At 48.0% G+C, this 21,063-nt stretch overlaps 1 protein-coding gene and 1 long non-coding RNA gene across 4 annotated transcripts; one reads left to right on the top strand and one right to left on the bottom strand.

The window, feature by feature from the left end:
- Window positions 1-755: 755 nt before the first annotated feature.
- Window positions 756-19,106, bottom strand: LOC131125617 (corticotropin-releasing factor receptor 1). 3 transcript variants are annotated; one of them, XM_058067322.1, is made up of 14 exons: window positions 18,704-19,106; window positions 17,282-17,372; window positions 16,807-16,863; window positions 16,596-16,721; window positions 7,995-8,080; window positions 7,467-7,573; window positions 6,377-6,497; window positions 6,137-6,290; window positions 5,747-5,807; window positions 5,128-5,200; window positions 2,812-2,897; window positions 2,604-2,739; window positions 2,480-2,521; window positions 757-2,126 (listed from the first exon to the last, which is right to left on the bottom strand). In XM_058067322.1, exons 1-14 carry the CDS (start codon window positions 18,731-18,733, stop codon window positions 1,986-1,988), a joined length of 1,311 nt encoding a protein of 436 aa, XP_057923305.1. In that variant the 5' UTR covers window positions 18,734-19,106; the 3' UTR covers window positions 757-1,985. The 3 variants fall into 3 exon arrangements, with proteins under 3 accessions (XP_057923307.1, XP_057923305.1, XP_057923306.1); XM_058067323.1 differs by lacking the exons at window positions 16,807-16,863; window positions 17,282-17,372; window positions 18,704-19,106 and having other exon boundaries at window positions 7,995-9,036; window positions 16,596-16,664; XM_058067324.1 differs by lacking the exons at window positions 7,995-8,080; window positions 16,807-16,863; window positions 17,282-17,372; window positions 18,704-19,106 and having other exon boundaries at window positions 756-2,126; window positions 16,596-16,710.
- On the top strand, window positions 16,615-20,194 carry LOC131125618 (uncharacterized). The gene is made up of 3 exons (XR_009129046.1): window positions 16,615-16,736; window positions 17,568-17,750; window positions 18,764-20,194. It is a non-coding gene; the product is annotated as an uncharacterized LOC131125618 (long non-coding RNA).
- Window positions 20,195-21,063: the final 869 nt, after the last annotated feature.

The raw sequence follows: 21,063 nt of genomic DNA on the forward strand, positions 1-21,063 counted from the left end.
GTTACGCTTAGCTGACACGGAGTGGCGCTGTGGTACAAAAATACAAAACTGGCAAAACCATCGCAAATGTCTTCATGTGGTCAGATGATGATGCAGTGGAAACACCAGACACTGCAATCGCTGCTGGTGGTCTGTGGGGCTCATCTTGACCTTGAAAAGTCCTTCAAAGTCTTCCCACAGAATGGGAGAGAACCTCATAATCTATTTTTTTTTAAAAATACAGGCAACACAAACATCAATGAAGTGTTGGTGTCATAGGTTCCCATATACGAGCGGTATTATTTGAAACAAACAGTCCAAACAAATTGGTATAATAATGATAAAGAATCGTCATAATGATCATGAAGAGTTCTAATTGTCATGAATAAACAATGATCATAAAGAAATGTTACACTGATCGTAAAGAATAGTTGTGATCGGAAATAACTGTTGCAATGATCGTATAAAGAGTCGTTAATGTTGGGAAAGAATCATCAAAATGATTGTAAAGAATCGTAACGATGGCAAATGAACAATTTTGGTAAAGAATCATGATAGTGAATAATTGACGAGTTGATTCTAAAGTATTTTCAAGAATTGTTATGATGGTGTTGAATTGGTACAATGATCATCAAGAGTCGTTTGTTCATATTAAAGAATTGTGGGGATGATTGTGAAGAACCGTAGAAAGAATCATTACAATAATAAAGAATCATACTGATCGTCAGGAACAGGATCGTACTGTCACTTCCCGAACACGTTGCATTCCCATTCCAGACAAATACAGCCATCACATTTGTTGGGGGGGGGGTAAAAAATCCGAACTGCATCATAGCCTGCAGTTTGTACTTTATTTGGTCATGGAAAGCATCCTGACCGATGTGAAAAGGGGTTGTCCCCACTCCCGGGGCCTCTTAACGGACTCCAAGGTTCACGTACAGGTCATACGCACTTTGGGAGCGACAGCGTTCCCCTGTTCCCTGGATTGACTCGATGAAGAGGAGTGAAAGCTTAAAAGGATGACAAGATGCTCCGAACACTGACTCCGATCTCGGGAGGGGCCCCGGAGGCCGGTGGTGTGATGCTAGCTGTGGGCCTCGGATTGTGTAAATAAAGAAGACACTCAGCCAGCCAATTGCTTCACATCCCTTAAAGCAACACACTTTATTTCTCAGCATCGTTAGTTGCAAATAAATAACAATAAATAATAAAACTCTTACTTTGACATCTTCACTGGAAGTGCATGAGAATGTGCTAAAAAGCACTTTGCTTTGCAAGTGAAGTCGTGACGTGACAAGACAGGAACACCAAGGGAACAAAACACACGGAGACCGGGATGCCACGGCAGGTGGGAATGTGAAGGTGAGATGCTGACACGTCCATTTACAGGAAAATATTTACACGACACATCATGATGGTCTTCAACTTCCCAAAGTAAAAATCCTCCCGAGCGGCGCTAATTCTTTGACCCTCGTTTGCTCCCTAACGAGCTGAGCGCTAGCTAGCCGCACGTTGGCGCAGCTAAAGCCGCTCCGATCAATACATGTAACGATCCGAGCGGCTCGCAAGTAATGAACTCCAGCGCAGCTCAGATGTATGCGGCGAGTTGAGTGTGGAAAAACAGATGCTAACACGCAGCTTAGCTTTGGCGTTTGGATCTTTATTCTGCGACCACACCGACGCCATTTCTTCCACCATCTGCTTCCAATCGCCGCTTGACCAGCACGGTCCGGGTGGGAATATGGTTTTGGTACGAAACTTGCGGGAATGACGATGAAGGCGATGCTGCACCAAGCTGACAACGGGATCCGCAACGCCGATCGAGGACAACAGTGGCGTCCCGTGAGAGTCCTCGGCAGTCGTGGCGGGAAGATGGCGGACATGACGGTGCTGTACATTCACGGTCAAGTTCCACATCCAAACTCAGCTCGGTCGCACCTTTTGATCCACAAACCTTTCCGAGTCTTTCAGCAAAGTCAGTGCCACCCGTGTGCGTGTGAGCGTTTTCATAACGAGGTGGACTGCTTGATGCTGTGGAAGCTGACCCGCGAGGGCGACGTGGGGATGGACATGGCCTGGGTCATCCTGGCCCGGATGGAGTGCTGTTCCTGCCAGCGATGGAACCGCTTCCTGGCGGCAGAGCGCACCTGAGGGCACCACACATGTGACTTCTCTCCTCTTGTGTGTGTGTGTGTGTGTGTGTGCTGAGTGGGAGGCGGTCACCATGGCAACCAGATGCTGTCCATCACAATAACAATGATTAAGGCTACACTCCTAAGATCAATGTTGTCATGTGACCCACTTCCTGTCTAATGAACAACATACCAAAACCTTCTGTGCACACATCGGGGAACCGGGATGCTTCCTTGAAGCTCCAGCTTGGAATGAATGCTTCCTGATCACCGTGGCGACCATTAGGTCACATGATCATCATTAAGCGACACAAACACCGTGTTCATATTGCGTCTGGTTGCCATAGTAACACACGGCAGCTACTTACCTCACTGTTCAGGAAGCAGTAAAAGACGGACACAAAGAATCCCTGTGGAAGGATACAGCGGGAGTTCAGCACAACGTCCGTGACCCCCCCCCTCCGCCCCCCAGCCAAATGCCGCCCAACTTACCTGGAAAGACTCCAAGAAGGAATTGAAGTAAATGAAGACGATCTGCGAGATCTCGTCTTCGCCGGGATTGACGAAGAACAGCATGTACGTGATTCCCAGAAGTGGGAGCAGCACCAGCGTGGCCTTCACGGCTTTCCTGCCCGCACACACACACGGACAGAAAGGCGTGAGTCGCAAAGCCCCGCCTCCTGGCCGCGTCTCCCCTCACCTGTACTGGATGGTCTCCGACGTGGTGGACGCTCGCAGTTTGGTCATGAGGATGCGGACGATGTTGAACAGGAAGATGAAGTTGATCTGTGGAGACACGCCCACATTCCTCATTAAGCTTCCATAAAATGTCATAAACTAGTTGATTTAAAAAGGGAATTTTTGGGAAAACCTGGACTTTTTGGACGTATATTATGACTATATATTATTATTATATGATGATTATGTCAGTCAGGTGTGACAGCACAGGAGCAAAAATAGCAACGGGAATTCTTTCCAGCGCCAAGCTGATCTGACCACGGCCTGGAAACGGAAAATATCCGCTCATGGACTCATCTGGGATTTGCTTGCTGCCATACTCGCACACCCGCTGTGGCTGGGGGGGCGGGGGGGTGCAAAGGGGGAACCAGCCAAGGATTCCACAAATACTCTGGTGCCAGATGGAGACGCTGCAGGACTTGGGCTGGGCGTCCTGGACTGATCTGAGGAATATTGGAGCAGGCAGATGTTCGCTGGAAGCCAGCGCAAGATTCTGTCAAGGTCACTGAGAATACGGACACACTGTGGACACTATGGACTTCATGGACACTATGGGCATTATGGACATTGTGGGTATTATAGGCACTATAGACTTTATGGACACTATGGACTTTCTCGACATTGTGTACTTTATGGACATAAAGGACACTGGGCATTTAAGAAAGTATAGGCTTTTTGGACACTACGGGCGCCAAGGACACTATTGCCATGATAGACAATATGGAATTTATGGGCGCTATAAATGCGATGGACATGAGAATCATAGCCACTGACTTTATGGACACTATGGGCATTATGTAGTTTTTTGACACTGTACTTTATGGACATTATGGGCATGATAGACACTAGAGACATTAGAGACACACTGGACATCAAAGACATTGTGGGCATTATAGATACTATAGAGTCTAGACCTAATAGATACAATGGACTTCATGGACACTATGGGCATGATAGCCATTGTAGGTCTATAGACTTTATGGAGACTATGGGCATGATAGACACTATGGACTTCAAGGACACTATGGGCATGATAGCCACTGTAGGTCTATAGACTTTATGGACACTATGGGCATGATAGACACTATAGACTTCAAGGACACTATAGATGTGATAACATGAAGGACATTTGGACATTATAGCCACTGTAGGTCTATAGACTTTATGGACACTATGGGCATTATGTACTTTTTAGACACTGTACCTTATGGACACTATGGGCAAGATAGACACTAGAGACATTATAGACACACAGGACATCAAGGACAGTGTGGGCATTATAAAAACTAGAGTCTAGACCTTATGGACACAATGGACTTTGTGGACACTATGGGCATGATAGACACTTTGGACCTTATGGACACTATAGGTGTTAGAGATGCAATGGACATTAATGACACACTTTATAGACACTATGGCTATTAGGGACACTGTGGGCATTGTAGACACTATAGACTTTATGGATACTAGGGCTATTAGGGACACTGTGGGCATTGTAGACACTATAAGCTTTATAGACACTATGGCTATTAGGGACACTATAGTCATTGTAGAAACTATAGACTTTATAGACACTATGGCTATTAGGGACACTGTGGGCATTGTAGACACTGTAGACTTTATAGACACTATGGCTATTAGGGAGACTGTGGGCATTGTAGAAACTATAGACTTTATAGACACTATGGCTATTGGGGACACTGTGGGCATTGTAGACACTGTAGACTTTATGGATACAATGGGCATTACGGACTTTACAGACATTGTGGGCATTATAGACACTATGGACTAAATCTACCATAGGTGTTATGTACTTTATGGGACCTCGAGACTTTATGGACACTATGGGCACTATGGACCTCATCGACATTATGTACTTTATGGACATTATGGATATAGGATACACCGCTAAGTCATCCTCCAATGGGATGAATTAGTTGCCAATGAGAGAGGGAGGTCTCCAGACCCTCCAGGACGGGCGGGGAGAGGGGGGACTGGGGTGAGAGAGTCCAGATGAGATGGTGCTTGGCTCGGAGCCCGGACAAACCCTAAATCGCGTTTTCACACCAGTCTCTCAGCAGGAGCTCTTCTGCTGGTGTTCCGAAATGTTCCTCACGTTAAAGGAATGCCGTGGTGCTCGGCATGAAACATGGAGGAACATTTCCTGAAGCAAACAAAAGCAGCTTTGTCCTTGGACGACTTTCACCTGGGAAGGGTTAGTGTGCTGGCATGCTAACATGGACGCTTTAGCATCAACATCGAAAATAAGAGAACTCACCACCAGAACCAGGATCATCGGACCCTGGTAGATGTAGTCTGTATAGACGCCTGCTCGCTTCCCAAACCAGCACCTGTTAAGGGGATACTTGTTACCATGGTAACCATGCTAACAAACAAACATTAGCCAAACGTTAGCCTCGATCATCAAGGCACGTCATTTTTGTTCGTGGACCAGATCCACTTCACCTTCGTTTGTAGTCGACTAAACCGGGGGGACGATGGGGGGGGTTACTAGCTGTTGGGGGAATTCCAGTCCAGGAGGAACTGGATGAGCTGATGAGGGGGGGATGGAGGAGTCATGGGAATCATGTCATGTGCTTGCTGGACATCCCGAAGGTTCTCTTTGCTGGGGGGTAGGGGGCAGGGGGCTTACGTAACCAGAACAGAGCCTCAGCAGGAATTCCAAAACATTCCCAGTGGATGCGTAGCACTCACTGCCAGGCTCCCCTGGCTCGGCGGGAAACGTGTTCGGTGCAGATGGCATTCATCTGGGATGGCTCCATGGATGTTGAAGATGGCGGTCGGCGGGGGGGCGGGGTCGTACCTTTGCTATTAAGCGGCAGATGTTCTCCCAGAAGGAGATGGACTACATTTCAAACGTGATCTCCGACACTCACTTCTCGTTGTCATAGTAGAGCTTCCCGATGGCCCAGGCCACGATGATGGGGAACGGGATACCTGCCGAAGCAAAAGCACAACATCAAACGTTGTCGTCTTGGAGCTCTGTCAAAGCCATTCGCGCAGCGCCGCGTGAAGACACGAGGGCCGCCCTTTTGAACGCCACCGCCGCCGCTCGTCTGCTAGAAACCCGAACATTTTCCAGCAGCAGCTGTCATCTCGACTTCACACACGGGCTTCACGCCGCCCGGAGCCAACGTGATTGCATTCGCATGAGAATCAAATCTGCGGCATGTAGTTTACTTTGACTTGGAGAGCCAGGGTCAGTGAACGCCACATCATTATGCACCGTGCTAAAAAGCTACGCTAGCGTCCGACGGCGTACGCACACCAGCCGATGCAGATGAACATCCACTTGCGTAGCTTGTCGGTAGAGTAAGTGAGCACGATGGCGGTGTGCAGGTAGCATCCTTCCCCGAACATCCAGAAGAAGTTGGTGGAGTGGAAGTAGTTGAAGGAAGCCGTCACCAGGCGGCACCACACCTTCAAAACAAAACAGGAAGCTTGACATCGGCGCCACGTGTGTGTGTGTGTTTGTGTGTTTGTGAGTGGCCAGTAGGGAAACGCACCACGTTGCTTTCATGGACCTCGGGGCTCATGGTGAGCTGCACCACAAACCATGTAGTGTTCCTGAGGATGAAGGCGGCGATGAGGTTCCAGTGGATGATGTTCCTCAGGCAGCGGATGCTCCTGTGAGACGCAAAGGAGGACAATTCAAGATGGATGCCGGCAATGAGTAAGAATAGTAGCATCAACCGACCTCGGGACACAATTAAGCGGATGAGGAATCTCGTTAGTGGTCACCCGCTGACGGCATTCCGGCGTCATGCACCCGTGCCGACGGAGCGGGCCGCCGACCTTTTTTTTACGGAGGCGGCGCTCGTTAGGAGCGTGAGGATGACAGGTGCGCTCGTTAGTGGGAAGGGGCGCCGGCGGCCGCATAAATGACTTGTTTTCCTAAAAACCGTCGCAGATGACATCACTTCCTTTCCTTCCTTTTGGCGCCGTGCCCCTCCGGTGTGTTTTTAATTAAGAGAAAAGCTCGCCGTAAATAAAACACTGCTGACCCCCCCCTTGCCTTAACGCGCTGTGACATCCCACCCCCTCCCTCGTTTTCAACTCGATGACTGACTCGTGACACGTGATGTCATCGCATGTGACGGCGTCCAGCCGAGCGCCTGTTTGTTTTAGGGCGGCTCGGGCGGGGCGGGGTGTTAAAACAGCGAGCTTACGGTGAGCGGAGTAAAAAGATGGTCGTCCCACCCACCTCCCACACCCCCACCCCCCTCCCCTACTTGTGCACGCGGACACTTTGATGGATTATTTTGGTGCATTTACTTTTTCCGCCAATCTTATTACGGGAATGTATTTGAGGAATATTTAGGAAGTGGACTGATCTTCTTTTGCCCCCATCCCGCTTCCCCATCACCCCCCCCCCCGCCACAAGCTCACAGCCACACACAAACACGACTTGTGCATAAAACCACGAAAGCTCCTCTTATGCTCTTTCGCGCTTTTTGCACTCTCAGGGGCGTGTCTTGGATCGATGACACCCCCCCTCTCACCCCCCCCCCCCCCCCCAAGTGTGTGTGGAGACGTGTCCTACTTTGGTGGAAGAGCGGGATGATGATGATGATGATGATGATGACGATCACCCACCTTAAACACAGGAAGAGGAAGAAGGCCACCAGCAGCGCCAGCATGGAGATGCAGTGACCCAGGAAGTTGATGATGACGGCGATCTGGTAGTGCATCTTGCCTTTCTTCTGCAACACACATACGTGACAACACGCACGTTGGCGGGACAACAGGTGGCGCTAGAACTGCTTGAATCCCCCCCACCCCCCACGACCGTCAACCGGAAGGCCAAGAAGTGACGTTTGGAAAAAGCCTTTTTCCAAAAATCCCATTTTTGTCCAAAGACGGCATCGGGTTTACGTAACCTGCTGGTGTCTGCATCGGGATTAGAGCGTTAATCCGCTCCATCATCATCCCTCGCATCACGGCTTCTCTTCACCTGACAACATCAGCCCTTGATTGAAGAGGTACCAAAGTAACTAATCTCGGAGTGAATATTCCCGAGCTGCAGGCGAGCAGATGGAGAAACCCCCGCCCTGACCCGCTATCTCGCCATCATCTGGAAAAGAACACGTGACGGGATGAGAAAGATCCCAGATGATTCCTCACCTCCTGGTGCAGGATGGCCTGGCACATGGAGTAGTTCCCCTTCGCCGCCCACGTCCCGTTGGCCAGGCACTTCCTGTACACGCTATCTGCACGCACACACGGTTAGCACAGGCTAGCACGCGCTAGCACATTTTAGCACGCATTAACTCGTCAGCACATGCCAGCACACTTTTCCACACGGTTAGCACACGTTAGCACAGGCTAGCACATTTTAGCACACATTGACTCATTAGCACATGCTAGCAAACTTGAACACATGATTAGCACAGGCTTGTATGCGTTAGCACAGGCTAGCACATTTCAGCACACATTAACTCATTAGCACATGCTAGCAAACTTTTACACATGGTTAGCACAGGCTAGTACAGGTTAGCACAGGCTAGCACATGTCAGCACACATTAACTCATTAGCACATGCTAGCAAACTTGAACACATGCTTAGCACAGGCTGGTACGCGTTAGCACAGGCTAGCACATTTTAGCGCACATTAACTCATTAGCACATGCTAGCAAACTTGAACACACGGTTAGCACAGGCTGGTACGCGTTAGCACAGGCTAGCACATTTCAGCACACATTGACTCATTAGCACATGCTAGCAAACTTTAACACATGGTTAGCACAGGCTGGTATGCATTAGCACAGGCTAGCACATTTCAGCACACATTAACTCATTAGCACATGCTAGCAAACTTGAACACATGGTTAGCACAGGCTGGTATGCGTTAGCACAGGCTAGCACATTTCAGCACACATTAACTCATTAGCACATGCTAGCAAACTTGAACACACAGTTAGCACAGGCTCGTATGTGTTAGCACAGGCTAGGACATTTTAGCACTCATTAACTCATTAGCACATGCTAGCAACCATTCCCACATGGTTAGCACAGGCTAGCACATTTTTGCACACATTAACTCATTAGCACATGCTAGCAAATTTTCACACATGGTTAGCACAGGCTGGTACGCGTTAGCACAGGCTAGCACACATAAGCACACATTACCACATGCGAGCACATTTTAGCACAAGCTAGCACATGCTAGCACACACAAAGCACACATAAACGACACAAAACATGGTTGTTAGAATTTTTACGATGCATGCCTTTGTGCACAAAAACTGCACCAAACATGCTCTCTTCTATTGTGGAGTTGCACCATCACCTCTAACCTAAAAGACGTGTAAATACGCCTTTGGGAGCAAGCGGTCGTGTTGAAAAAAAAAACCCTAAAAATACGTCTTTGGTAGCGATTGAGTTAGCTAAGTTAGCACACTTAAGCACACTAAGCACACTTAAGCACACGTTAGCACACATAAGCACATTATCACACTTTAGCACACTGAAGCACACACGATGACGCGTTAGCACATGCTAGCACACATTAGCACACACCACTTGTAGGTGCCAGCACCACACACGTGTCCTCGGAGTGACTTTTGCCATCTCAACACGTCGGCGTGTGTGTGTGTGACCTTTGGTGTGTGAGCACGCTCATTAGAGCGTTCGCACCTTTCATGTGTCAAGATGAGGACACGCCCCTCCTTGGAGCTGCGCGTTCTTTCCACTCGGAAACCCGACACGGCGTGTGTGTGCGGGTTTCACATGAATGAGCGCTAAAGCGGCACAAAACGAGGCCTTTCAAGGCGTGTCGGGAGGAGCAGGAAGTGTCGGCTCGGAATTAGGAACGCCGCATCGCGACACGACAGCTGCGCCGCTTCGGGCGTCAAGTCGTTGTCGGCAAAAGTCGATCAGACCTCTCGTACCGTGTAAATGAAACGTCATGACGTGACGTCATTGCGTCAGTGATGTCACGTTACTGAGAGCGGGAAGGAGAGGAAGGTGAGATGATGAGGATGAGGAAAGGTTAGGAGCATACGAGGAGGCAGAGTGTGCCCTCCGGGTGCTAAAAATAGCCGGTTAGCGCTGAAAGGGAATGTCATCCCCCATCAAGATTAGCCGCATCAGGCGTTCGTCCCCAAATCCCAAAGCTAATATTTTGACTCTGACTCTCCCGATGGAGTCGAACTGATGAGGGACACTGTGACCTTGGCGTGCCACGCTAAGCTAGCACGCTGTTTCACTTCTACGCGGGTCAAAGTTGTTCTCTTTTGAATCTTCCTGATGCGGGCAATGTCGTAAAAAAGCGGCTCCAAAATAAGTGCTGAGCTCAGGCAGGCGCCTCTGCCAGGGGTTCTATTACGGGCCCGCCTCGTATTTCACCTGGAACGAGCGGCCATTGTGGCTGGCTGGCAGCTGCGGACCCGTCCCACACGCTGATGAGCGCCGAGTCCAAGTCAATGCAGCAAAGTCACTGCGGTGATTCGGGGCGAAGGCGACGGCGAAGGCGAAGGAAGCGACTGGCTGCAGTGAGCGTGATGCGGTGAGGTGTAAAGAAAAAAAAAACAAGATGGAGAAGTTTGCATTGTCAACACAGCAAAGAGGAAAGTGGATCAGGTTCCACTGAAGGGAATCGAGGCGGAGTGTTTGTTCTGGCGCTCTTGACTGCTTTTTCACACGGGGCGTGGGGGGGTAGTGGGGCAGCTTTGTAAGGGGGGGGGGTCTATTTGCATACAAGAATAAGCGTGCGCGTCGCCGCGCCAGTGTGTGCTGCGTGTTCACGTGCACGCCACACAAGACGCCGCCGCATGCTGGCGAGGAGGATAAGAATATAACAATGCCAAACCCCCCCCCCCCCCCCCCATCTTAAGATGGCATGCTGTGGCGGGGGAGGGGTGTGCTTGAGCCACATGCAGAAATGATTAAATGACGGGGTGGGGGGGCTGGAAGGTAAGGGTTTGACAGCTGTCACAAATCAGCATCTGGACAGCCGGGACACGCCCCCCGGACATGTCTGACAACACGTGTCACACGCACTTGCAACGTTAGCATTATTAGCCCCATTAGCTGATGGCCGCGTAGCGCCATTCATCAGGATGACAAAACACGCAGGAAGTGCTTATCTTTTACAATGAGGAGATATTTTTAGCTTTTTTGGTGATGACGTCTTCTTCTTCCTCTCCTTCAGGCCTTTTCCTTCCACCTCTTTGGACGTCATCTGATGCTCCCACTGCTGACCTCTTCCTGTTTGCCCATATGACTTCCTGTTTCTTTATGTGACTTCCTGTTTGTCAATATGACTTTTGATTGTACCTTTCATTTCTTGTTAGGCCATGGGATTACCTTCCGGTTTGGCAGTGTGACTTCCTGCTTGTCCGTTACTTCCTGTTTGTCCATGTTACTTCCTTCCTGTTTGTCCCATTGTGTTTGCCAATGTGGCTTTGTCTGGGAGACTTTCGTTTTTTTCAACGTGACTTCCTGTTTGTCCTTTGGACTTCCTGTTTGTTATAGTAACAACAAAACTACCGTTTTTTCAATGTGACTTCCTGCTTGTCCATTTGACTTCCTGTTTGTCCATGTGACTTCCTGCTGGTCCATGAGTCTTCCGGTTTAGACCATGTGACTTCCTGTTTGTCCACTGACTTCCTGTCCATTTGTCCATTTGACTTCCTGTGTATCATGGTGTCTTTGTCCACAAAGCTACCGTTTTTTCAATGTGACTTCCTGCTTGTCCATTTGACTTCTTGTTTGTCCATGTGACTTCCTGTTTGTCCATGTGACTTCCTGCTTGTCAATGTGACTTCCTGCTTGTCCTTTGGACTTCCTGTTTGTCATGGTGACTTTGTCCACAAAGCTACCGTTTTTTCAATGTGACTTCCTGCTTGTCCATTTGACTTCTTGTTCGTCCGTTTAACTTCCCGTTTGTCCATGTGACTTCCTGCTTGTCCATGAGGCTTCCGGTTTAAACCATGTGACTTCCTGTTTGTCCATTGACTTCCTGTTTGTCCATTTGACGTCCTGTTTGTCCATGTGACTTCCTGTTTGTCCATGTGACTTCCTGTTTGTCCATGTGACTTCCTGCTTGTCCATGAGGCTTCCGGTTTAAACTATGTGACTTCCTGTTTGTCCATTTGACTTCCTGTTTGTCCATGTGACTTCCTGTTTATCCATGTGACTTCCTGCTTGTCCATATGACTTCCCTTTTTGTCCATTTGACTTACTGTTTGTGCATGTGACTTCCTGCTTGTCTATATGACTTCCTGTTTGTCCATTTGACTTCCTGTTTATCAGTGTGATTTCCTGCTTGTCCACAAGGGTAACAAGTGTGCCAGCGTGACTTCCTGTTCATGTCATAAGGTCTTAGAGCGGTCCCACCACGGCGGCCTTTGCTTTGGCCGACATAGACGCCACGGTAACGACAACGAACTCATTAATTGGAAGTCATCTCATTTCCTCAGCTATGGTTTCACCTTTGACCTCACACATTTCCTCATGTAAGCAACGGCAAGCCAAGGTCATCAGCGGGTCAGGAGATGATTCCGAGCTTTTGTTTGATGTTCCCGGCGTGTGGCGTGTGGCGTGTGCGTGTAGAATGATCGTTCATAAGAAGGATCACGGAGCTGAGCTGACGTGACGTCCACAATGTACGCGTTTATCGGGATGACATCGGCAGTGTTGGGCAGATGACTTTGGAAAAAAGTCATTAGTTGGAGGTGCTAGTTGCTCTTTCACAAATTTAATTGGTTAGCGTTCGAAGTAATTATTGCGTAACTTAAACTTGCGTAAAAATATTGAAAATAATGTGGATTTAGCTTTGTTATATTCCGGTTTGATGTCAAAAGTGGAATAAGCCACTGATTCAGAGATCATCTTTTGCTTCAACTCGTGCATTTTTCATGTGATGTGTGTCCTATTACATGACTCATTCAATCAATAAGCTGATATCTGATATTTCCACCAATATATACTCAACATAAATTCATATAATACCCAAAATACCATTGAATACAAAGAAGCGTAAAAGTGAAAAAAAGGTGACCCCAACCAAAACCACGTTACTACACGTACTACAGTAAACCTCGGATATATGGGATTCAATTGTTCCCACTGGTTTTGTCCGATATAAGCGAAATCCGTTATATGCGTATACCGGAAAATGTCCGTTTTACGCATATATCGGATTTATATCCGGTATATGCGTAAATGGGATTTTATCCGTTATAAAAAGGCACTTCCTTGACTATGTTTCCAATGTACCTGGACGCGCAGTCAACGCTGCAAACGCTGCAAATGACGTCGTATAGCGGCCTGTCACGATTCGGCGAATCGGAGCGCCACGATGCGGCCATCCGATATATGCGAGGGAAATTTCATGGAAATGCATTGGAACGGGACTGGAGATTTTGTCCGAAATAGGCGAAATCCGTTATAAAAAATCCGATATATGCAATGAATTTTTATTGGAAATGCATTACAGAAAAATCGGTTCTTTTTTTATCTGTCCGTTGTGAGCGCATTTCCGATATATCCGAGTCCAATATATCCGAGGTTTACTGTACAAGGGACTAAACCACATTTGATGTAACACACAATATATCAAAATACTTCACTTGGAACATTTTCCTGTATGGAAGTATGAAGTATGGACGCTATGTAGTTGTCTTATATTTAACACTGGAATTAACACTTGTTAATTATATGTCTTTATTTTTGCTTTCAAAGCCTCGATATTAAATACGTTGTTGTCTTGGATACGTTTTGATTGGCTGGCCACCAGTCCAGGGTGTACCCCGCCTCTCGCCCCAAGACAGCTGGGATAGGCTCCAGCATCCCCCCCGCGACCCTCGTGAGGATAAGCGAAATGAATGAATGTTTTAATTTCAACTGTATGCTACTAAAATGAGGTTATTTCTCTGCATATTACAACATTATTATGACTTTTTCTTGTTCGATTCCAACATTTTTCGGAGTATTTTGACTTGCAGTGCCGCAGATTTTTTGCTTTTTTTTCTCCTTAAATCATATTTTTAGACTGTACCACAGCCTGCAAATGGCCCCCGTGCCGCACTTTGGCTTGAATTAGCTAAAAAGTACTGTTTTCACCTCTAATGCCATCGACACAATAGAGCCCCCATTTTCACCGATTAATCACCGATTAATCAACATGGGTAGATATGGCATTGATTTTTTTTTTTTTTTGTCTCCGTGCTGCACGCTGCCCGAGTACCTGCCCCCCCCCACCCATACACAGTCAGCCAGACCAGCTCTACCTGTCACACCCACTCAGCCGCAGCAGAGAAGACGACGAGTGGGGTAGGGAACCTATACCCCCCCCCCCCCTTCGGAGTCAGATGTGGCTCTGCATCTGGCTCTCAGACATTTCTTAACATGATAACATTTATTTATTTTCCTTTGCTGACATTTGAAGTAAAACGGCCACAGACATTTCTCATGTCAGACAGAAAACTTCATTATTACTGGATAATCATGGATTATTAATGGATATTATTAATGGATACTGGATAAGAAAAGATGGCGGAAAGATACCAAGTATGGTGCAAAACCATGATGGGAAGTATTGTATGTACTTATTATTGGTGCTCTTCGGCATCACAATGTTATTAAAAATCATACATTCGCAGACGTCTTCATTTGTAAAATTGTTGGCCGTGATTGGTCACACTCCCAAACGCACCTAATTATCGTACTTCCAGACGACCGCCGAACGTCGCACTGGAGTATAAGACGCATTTTTTGCGGGTAATTTATTTTCCTAACTACTTGACCAAAACAGACATTACATCTATAGAGATTGAATAGGTGTAAGCTATGCTAACACAATGGTTATTCAGCTACACGAAAAATAAACATAAACAGAAAAAAGGGGGTGGGGTTTGAACGCAATTTGTTCAAACCTGGAGTGTGGGTTTTCTCCGGGTACTCCGGTTTCCTCCCACATTCCAAAAACATGCTAGGTTAATTAGCGACTCCAAATTGTCCATAGGTATGAATGTGAGTGTGAATGGTTGTTTGTCTATATGTGCCCTGTGATTGGCTGGCCACCAGTCCAGGGTGTACCTGATACATGTTTGTATCAGGTGCACCTTTTAGGTGTTAAGTTGCTGTGTGATGAATTTAGTGCTGTTGGTTGTGACGACATCATAACTGTCACTGTACACTGGTATATTTGCACATTTACACATTTGGCACCTAGACCTCACAGCTAGGAGACCCAAGTTCAATTCCATCCTCAGCCATCTCTGTGTGGAGTTTGCATATTCTCCCCCGTGCATGCGTGGGTTTTCTCCGGGTACTCCGGTTTCCTCCCACATTCCAAAAACACGCTAGGTTAATTAGCCACTCCAAATTGTCCATAGGTATGAATGTGAGTGTGAATGGTTGTTTGTCTATATGTGCCCTGTGATTGGCTGGCCACCAGTCCAGGGAGTACCCCGCCTCTCGCACGAAGACAGCTGGGATAGGAATGGTAATATTAATGATGATTATAATAATGGTAATAATGATAAAGATTATAACAATAATGGGGCGGCACGGCGGTCTAGTGGTTAGCGTGCAGACCTCACAGCTAGGAGACCAGGGTTCAATTCCACCCTCGGCCATCTCTGTGTGGAGTTTGCATATTCTCCCCGTGCATGCGTGGGTTTTCTCCGGGTACTCCGGTTTCCTCCCACATTCCAAAAACATGCTAGGTTAATTAGCGACTCCAAATTGTCCATAGGTATGAATGTGAGTGTGAATGGTTGTTTGTCTATATGTGTCCTGTGATTGGCTGGCCACCAGTCCAGGGTACACCCAGCCTCTCGCCTGAACATAGCTGGGATAGGCTCCAGCAACCCCCTGCGACCCTTGTGAGGAAAAGCGGTAGTACTAATAATGAAAGTACTAATAAGCTTTTCCTATTACATCACAGAGCTGTTTTTATATGCCAGTTACATGTACAGGAAGTGGCCATTTCATTTTTCAGTATGTGGACCTCGGGGGAAAAAGGTTGGCCTGGTCCACTTCTTGGACGTCTGTTACGTGTTGCGTTCACCCATAGACAGCTCTCTGGTTTTCATGTTGTTTTTACCTCTAAATGTAATCTACACAGGCAAAAGCTATCCTACCATTCAGTCGGCTATTTATTGATTGAATAAGTCATGTCATCGGACATAATATACAGTATCTTGTTGGTTTTTTTTACATCAGTAAAGCTCTTCCTTTTACCGGCGTGACTGGACACCAGCCATTTTGCTGACATTTCAAAATTCAAGGAGTCATGTGACCCCAAAGAAGAATGAATAATAAATGAGTTCATCAATAGCATCAGTGCTCGAGTGTGGTCGTTAGCATCATAGCGCCGTGAGCACAGTAACAAGAATGAAAATGACCATGAGAATAAAAACGCATTAAAAAAAAAAGGCAGTGACAGCGCCACCTAGTTTTCGCCTTTTTTATCCTACGACACTTAAAGCACCTGGAAGAACATCAAAGTGTCCTTCATATGACCTTCAATGACATGTTTCACACTCATTCTTGTCTTCCGCATGTTCTCATCCACGTTCACGCGTCCTACTTTTTTTTTTTTTTTTTTTTTACACTTTTGTGTCTTTGCTAATTTGGACGTTGATGCTAATTTCTATAAACAAACATGCAAGACCCTGGGGGGGGACGGAATGTAATCTTCTTTTTCATCTTTTTTCCTCCCTTCGCCGGCGCCGTGACTGTGCTTGGCATGCGCGTGCTCGGCGTGTTCTTACTGGTGGTGTTGTATCGGACGCCGTAGAACATCTCCGGACAAGGTCGCGACACCATGTGGCCGGCGGCGCTGCGGGGCCAGCAGGTACCGATGCCGTCGACGGACGCGTCACAGAACAGCCCGGATCCTGGGCGGGTCAGAGGTCAGAGTGGGTGAAGCCGTGCGGGGGGGGCGGGGGGCCTCTCGTCTTTTTGCGGTTCTTCTTCACTCACCAATCACACGACTGCTCCCGTTGTTCTGCGTCTCGTTCCATGCGGACCACGGCTGCACTGCAACCAGGAGAGAATGGCATAAACACACACGCACGCACTTACGTCTGTGTGTGTGTGTGTGTGTGTGTGTGTGTGTGTGTGTGTGTGTAAGGGCAACAGTGAGCGGTGCTGACAGGTCCGCGGGCCATGAAAGCGTCAGCAGAGAAAACATGAATGTGGACGGGTCCCCAGGCGTCGCCTTCTTTCCTAAGCAGTTAAGATGGTTTGGACCTTCCTTGGGGGAAGTCAGCTTTGCGACAACATGAATGAAAGTCAAATGTTGTTAATTATTCGTATTTTTAAACCTTCTTCCCGTCTGAGCGTGTTAGCCGTCACGTATGTTTCATTCTACGACCAAGACGTCGTCGCAAACACCACAAAGCACCACAACAAATATTTGGAAACGTTCTCGGCTGTTTAGCGAGGAGCAACTTACGTGAAGAGGCGTTGGCGGCCATGACGAGCAGGGCGTCACATGTCACCTCCGAGAAAGAGGCAGGGGGGAGGAAGATGAGGACAGCGCACACCTGCGTACATGCATCACATGATCACACACACACGTCCGAATTCAAACATATCATCACACGCTAAGGTGGTCATGTGACGTGAAAACCAAGACCGCATTTGGCTTTGACGAGAATGATTGGCGTCGGGAAACCTCTCGACGGGCACGCCCCGATGCGCCTTCCTGAGTTTTTCAATTTGTGCCCCCCCCCCCACAGAGACGTTCCGTCCAACGTGGGCGCCAACATCAGGTGTCCTTACATCCTGGCAAGCACACGTCTCCATGACAACGCCAACTTCACTACGACACGTCACGCTTACCATACCGCCATGACGTCATCATCAGGCTTCAACTTCGTGGTGGACTAAGGTGGACTATTCTGGACTACGATGGACTAAGGGTAAGGTGGACTATTACTGACTATTGTGGACTATGGTGGACTATCGAGGACTACGATGGACTAAGACTAAGGTGGACTATTATTGACTATTCTGGACTAAGGTGGACTATCAAGGACTACGATGAACTAAGGATAAGGTGGACTTTTCCTGACTATTGTGGACTAAGGTGGACTATCGAGGACTACGATGAACTAAGGCTATAGTGGACTATTATTGACTATTCTAGACTAAGGTGGACTATCGAGGACTACGATGGACTAATGCTAAGGTGGACTATTACTGACTATTGTGGACTACGTTGGACTATCGAGGACTACGATGGACTAAGGTTAAGGTGGACTATTCCTGACTATTGTGGTCTATCTAGGATGAGGATGGATTAATGCTAAGGTGGACTTTTCCTGACTATTGTGGACTACAGTGGACTATCGTGGACTAGGATGGGCTAGGTCTAAGGTGGACTATTACTGACTATTGTGGACTACGGTGGACTATCGAGGACTACAATGCACTAAGGATGAGGTGGACTTTTCCTGACTATTGTGGACTAAGGTGGACTACCGAGGACTACGATGGACTAAGGTTAAGGTGGACTATTCCTGATTATTGTGGTCTATCTAGGACGAGGATGGACTAATGCTAAGATGGACTTTTCCTGACTATTGTGGACTACGGTGGACTATCGAGGACTAGGATGGACTAAGGCTAAGGTGGACTATTCCTGACTGTTATGGACTTAGATGGACCAAGGCTAACGTGGACTAAAATGGACAATTGTGGACTAAAATGGACTATGATTGTCTATGGTGGACTAAAGTGGACTACATTGCAAGCGTGTCCCACAGAAGGACTGTGAAGTGTCAAATAGGTGACTCTGCTGTGGAATCATCAGGAATCATCAGGACAATGTTTGGATAAAGTGCATGCTAGAAGACCGGTGGTTTCAACTCACCTGAAGAAGGAACACGGACCGGACACGCATGTTGCTGATGTTTTCCTCACATGCTTCCAGGTGGATGGGCGAGGAAGAGGAGGAGGAGGAGAAGAAGGAGGCAAGCTGCAGTGTTGCGTTCACAGACACCCCGCGGTCTCCTCCAAAAGTGTGCCGGCGTCCATGAGGAACTCAGCGGTCCCGTCCGGTCGGGCTTTGCAAAGCGAGCCTTCGTGCCGGCGGCACCGGTCCAGCCCCGACGCATCCAGCTTGTGGCTGCGGTGGCGCGCCGGCGAGCAGCTGCGGACACGCGCATGCACGCGCCGCCCACGTTGAGCCGCGTCGAGACTGGAGACGAGCGCGGGAAAAGCCCAAGTTTTGACGTCTGAGCTTCAAGAAGGAATGACGCGGGGGGGCACGCGGGCGATGACGTCGGCGTTTGCCTGCTGAGAGGTCATTGGTCAGCTCGTGGGAGTTGGCGCCGGGTGGACGCTGGTCTCTTGATTGGCTCTTCGGGGTCACGTGACGCACACCTGTCACAAGGGCGGTATGCTATATGCTAACAGTGAACAGTTATTTATTGGAAGTGAATAGCAAAGTTAGCTAGCACCTTACCCCAACCCGACCCCCCCCAGGAGGTCACATGACCTACAAGTGTCTAAACATACACAAAATGTGTCATACATGTCCTATTTATAACGCAGACATATTTAGAATGTTAGCTCGCTAACAGCATGCTAACCTGGGCTCAGATAGCGACTGCTCTGTAGTGCCCCCTCTTGGCGCCTCTTCCATCACGCCCCCCCGTGGCGCCCGCCATTTTCCCCGCAGATTTCACTGCAGTCGTTACGTAAAACGGATTTTATCTTCAATTTTCCCACAGCTGGAAGTGTGACGCTGCCCCCCCGCCCTTAATCCCAAAGACAATTTGTCTACAATCCTGTCACTTCCAAAACCTACATTTGTGTGTGCGTGTGTGCGTATTAGAAGAGCCGCCATCTTGGATTTGTCATTTCCTGTTTGTGAGTAAGAGAAAGTTCCAGAAAGAAACTTTGATGATTGCTACTTTTCCAAAGTACATCTTCAAAACCCTTCAAACACTTTGTGACCTAGAAAACACGTGTGTGTGTGTGTGTTTGTGTGTGTTTGTGTGTGTGTGTGTGTGTGTGCGCTGCACTTGAAGAGCTCGCCAACATCAGCAAACACACTCAGTGGGCGGAGTCAGCGTGTTCCTAACAACAACAAGGAGACAAAAACACTTTCAGCATGTTTTTTTCAACATGGCCGCCATGTCAAGCTGTCAGCTGCTAAATGGTGTCGGGGAGGGGTAGCGTCAGCAGGGGCCTCAAGAAGATGAACTATTGATTTTGTGACACGCTAACGCCGCAGTGACATCAAGACGCTCTGGTGTTTTATCACGGCCGCGCAGAGTAAGCGGATTATTTAGGGGTGACGTTTGTCATGTGACGTCACATACGTGGGTCATGTGATGACATTCCACAAAAACATTTGCCCACGGAAGATGAACGACGATGGCGTGACAAAGATTGTTGATGAAGACAGCTGCTTCTCTTCCTGCTCGATCAATACTTCCTGCACACACACACACACACACACGCACATACGTGCACGTCTTTATTTATTGACTTGTGTAATATTGTCTTTTGCTGCAGCAGGTGTGAAGGTCAAGCCTTTTTAATCATGGCTGCTAAAAATACAAGACAGCCAGCAGGCATGCAGGGGGGGTTGGGGATGGCGGAAGGGAAGAACGGGGGCTGGGGGGTGACAGGACAGTGGGGACGGGGTCCGGCCACGTGAACACATCCAGAGACTTGGCACACGTGGTCCCTTTTTACATAAATGTCACTCCACGGCTCTGAAACGCTTAAGTGTGCACCTGGAGCCCCGCTACCCCCGGTGCGTGATGGCACCCCCTACAGGACACGTGCACTGACATGCAGCCGCACGGGGGGCGGGTGCTAAAGGCGTCAGACAATTGTTCCGGCAACCTTATTCCTAGAAGCTACCCATGCTAGCAGCTTGTACAGCTTAGCATGACAAGGCGGAAGCTACTCATGCTAACAGCAAACAGAGTTAGCACGGTAGGAGCTCCTCATGCTAACAGCTAGTATAGGATATATGCTAATATATACAGCTTTGCATTGTGAGAAGGTGCCATTACGCAATCCGTACCGGAAATGCAACCAGTTTTATGTATGTGCAGAACATGTCCGCATCGTGTTGACCTATTTTTGCAGCATGTGTAATCTACGCCATCCGTCAATCTATTTTAGGACAGCAATATATAATATAGAATAATAACCTATTTTTGGTTATTATTAACCTACTACCGGTATTCGTCAGGAAGGGCATCCGGAATA

This window comes from Doryrhamphus excisus, chromosome 3, assembly GCF_030265055.1.
Source record: "Doryrhamphus excisus isolate RoL2022-K1 chromosome 3, RoL_Dexc_1.0, whole genome shotgun sequence".
NCBI lineage: Eukaryota > Metazoa > Chordata > Actinopteri > Syngnathiformes > Syngnathidae > Doryrhamphus > Doryrhamphus excisus.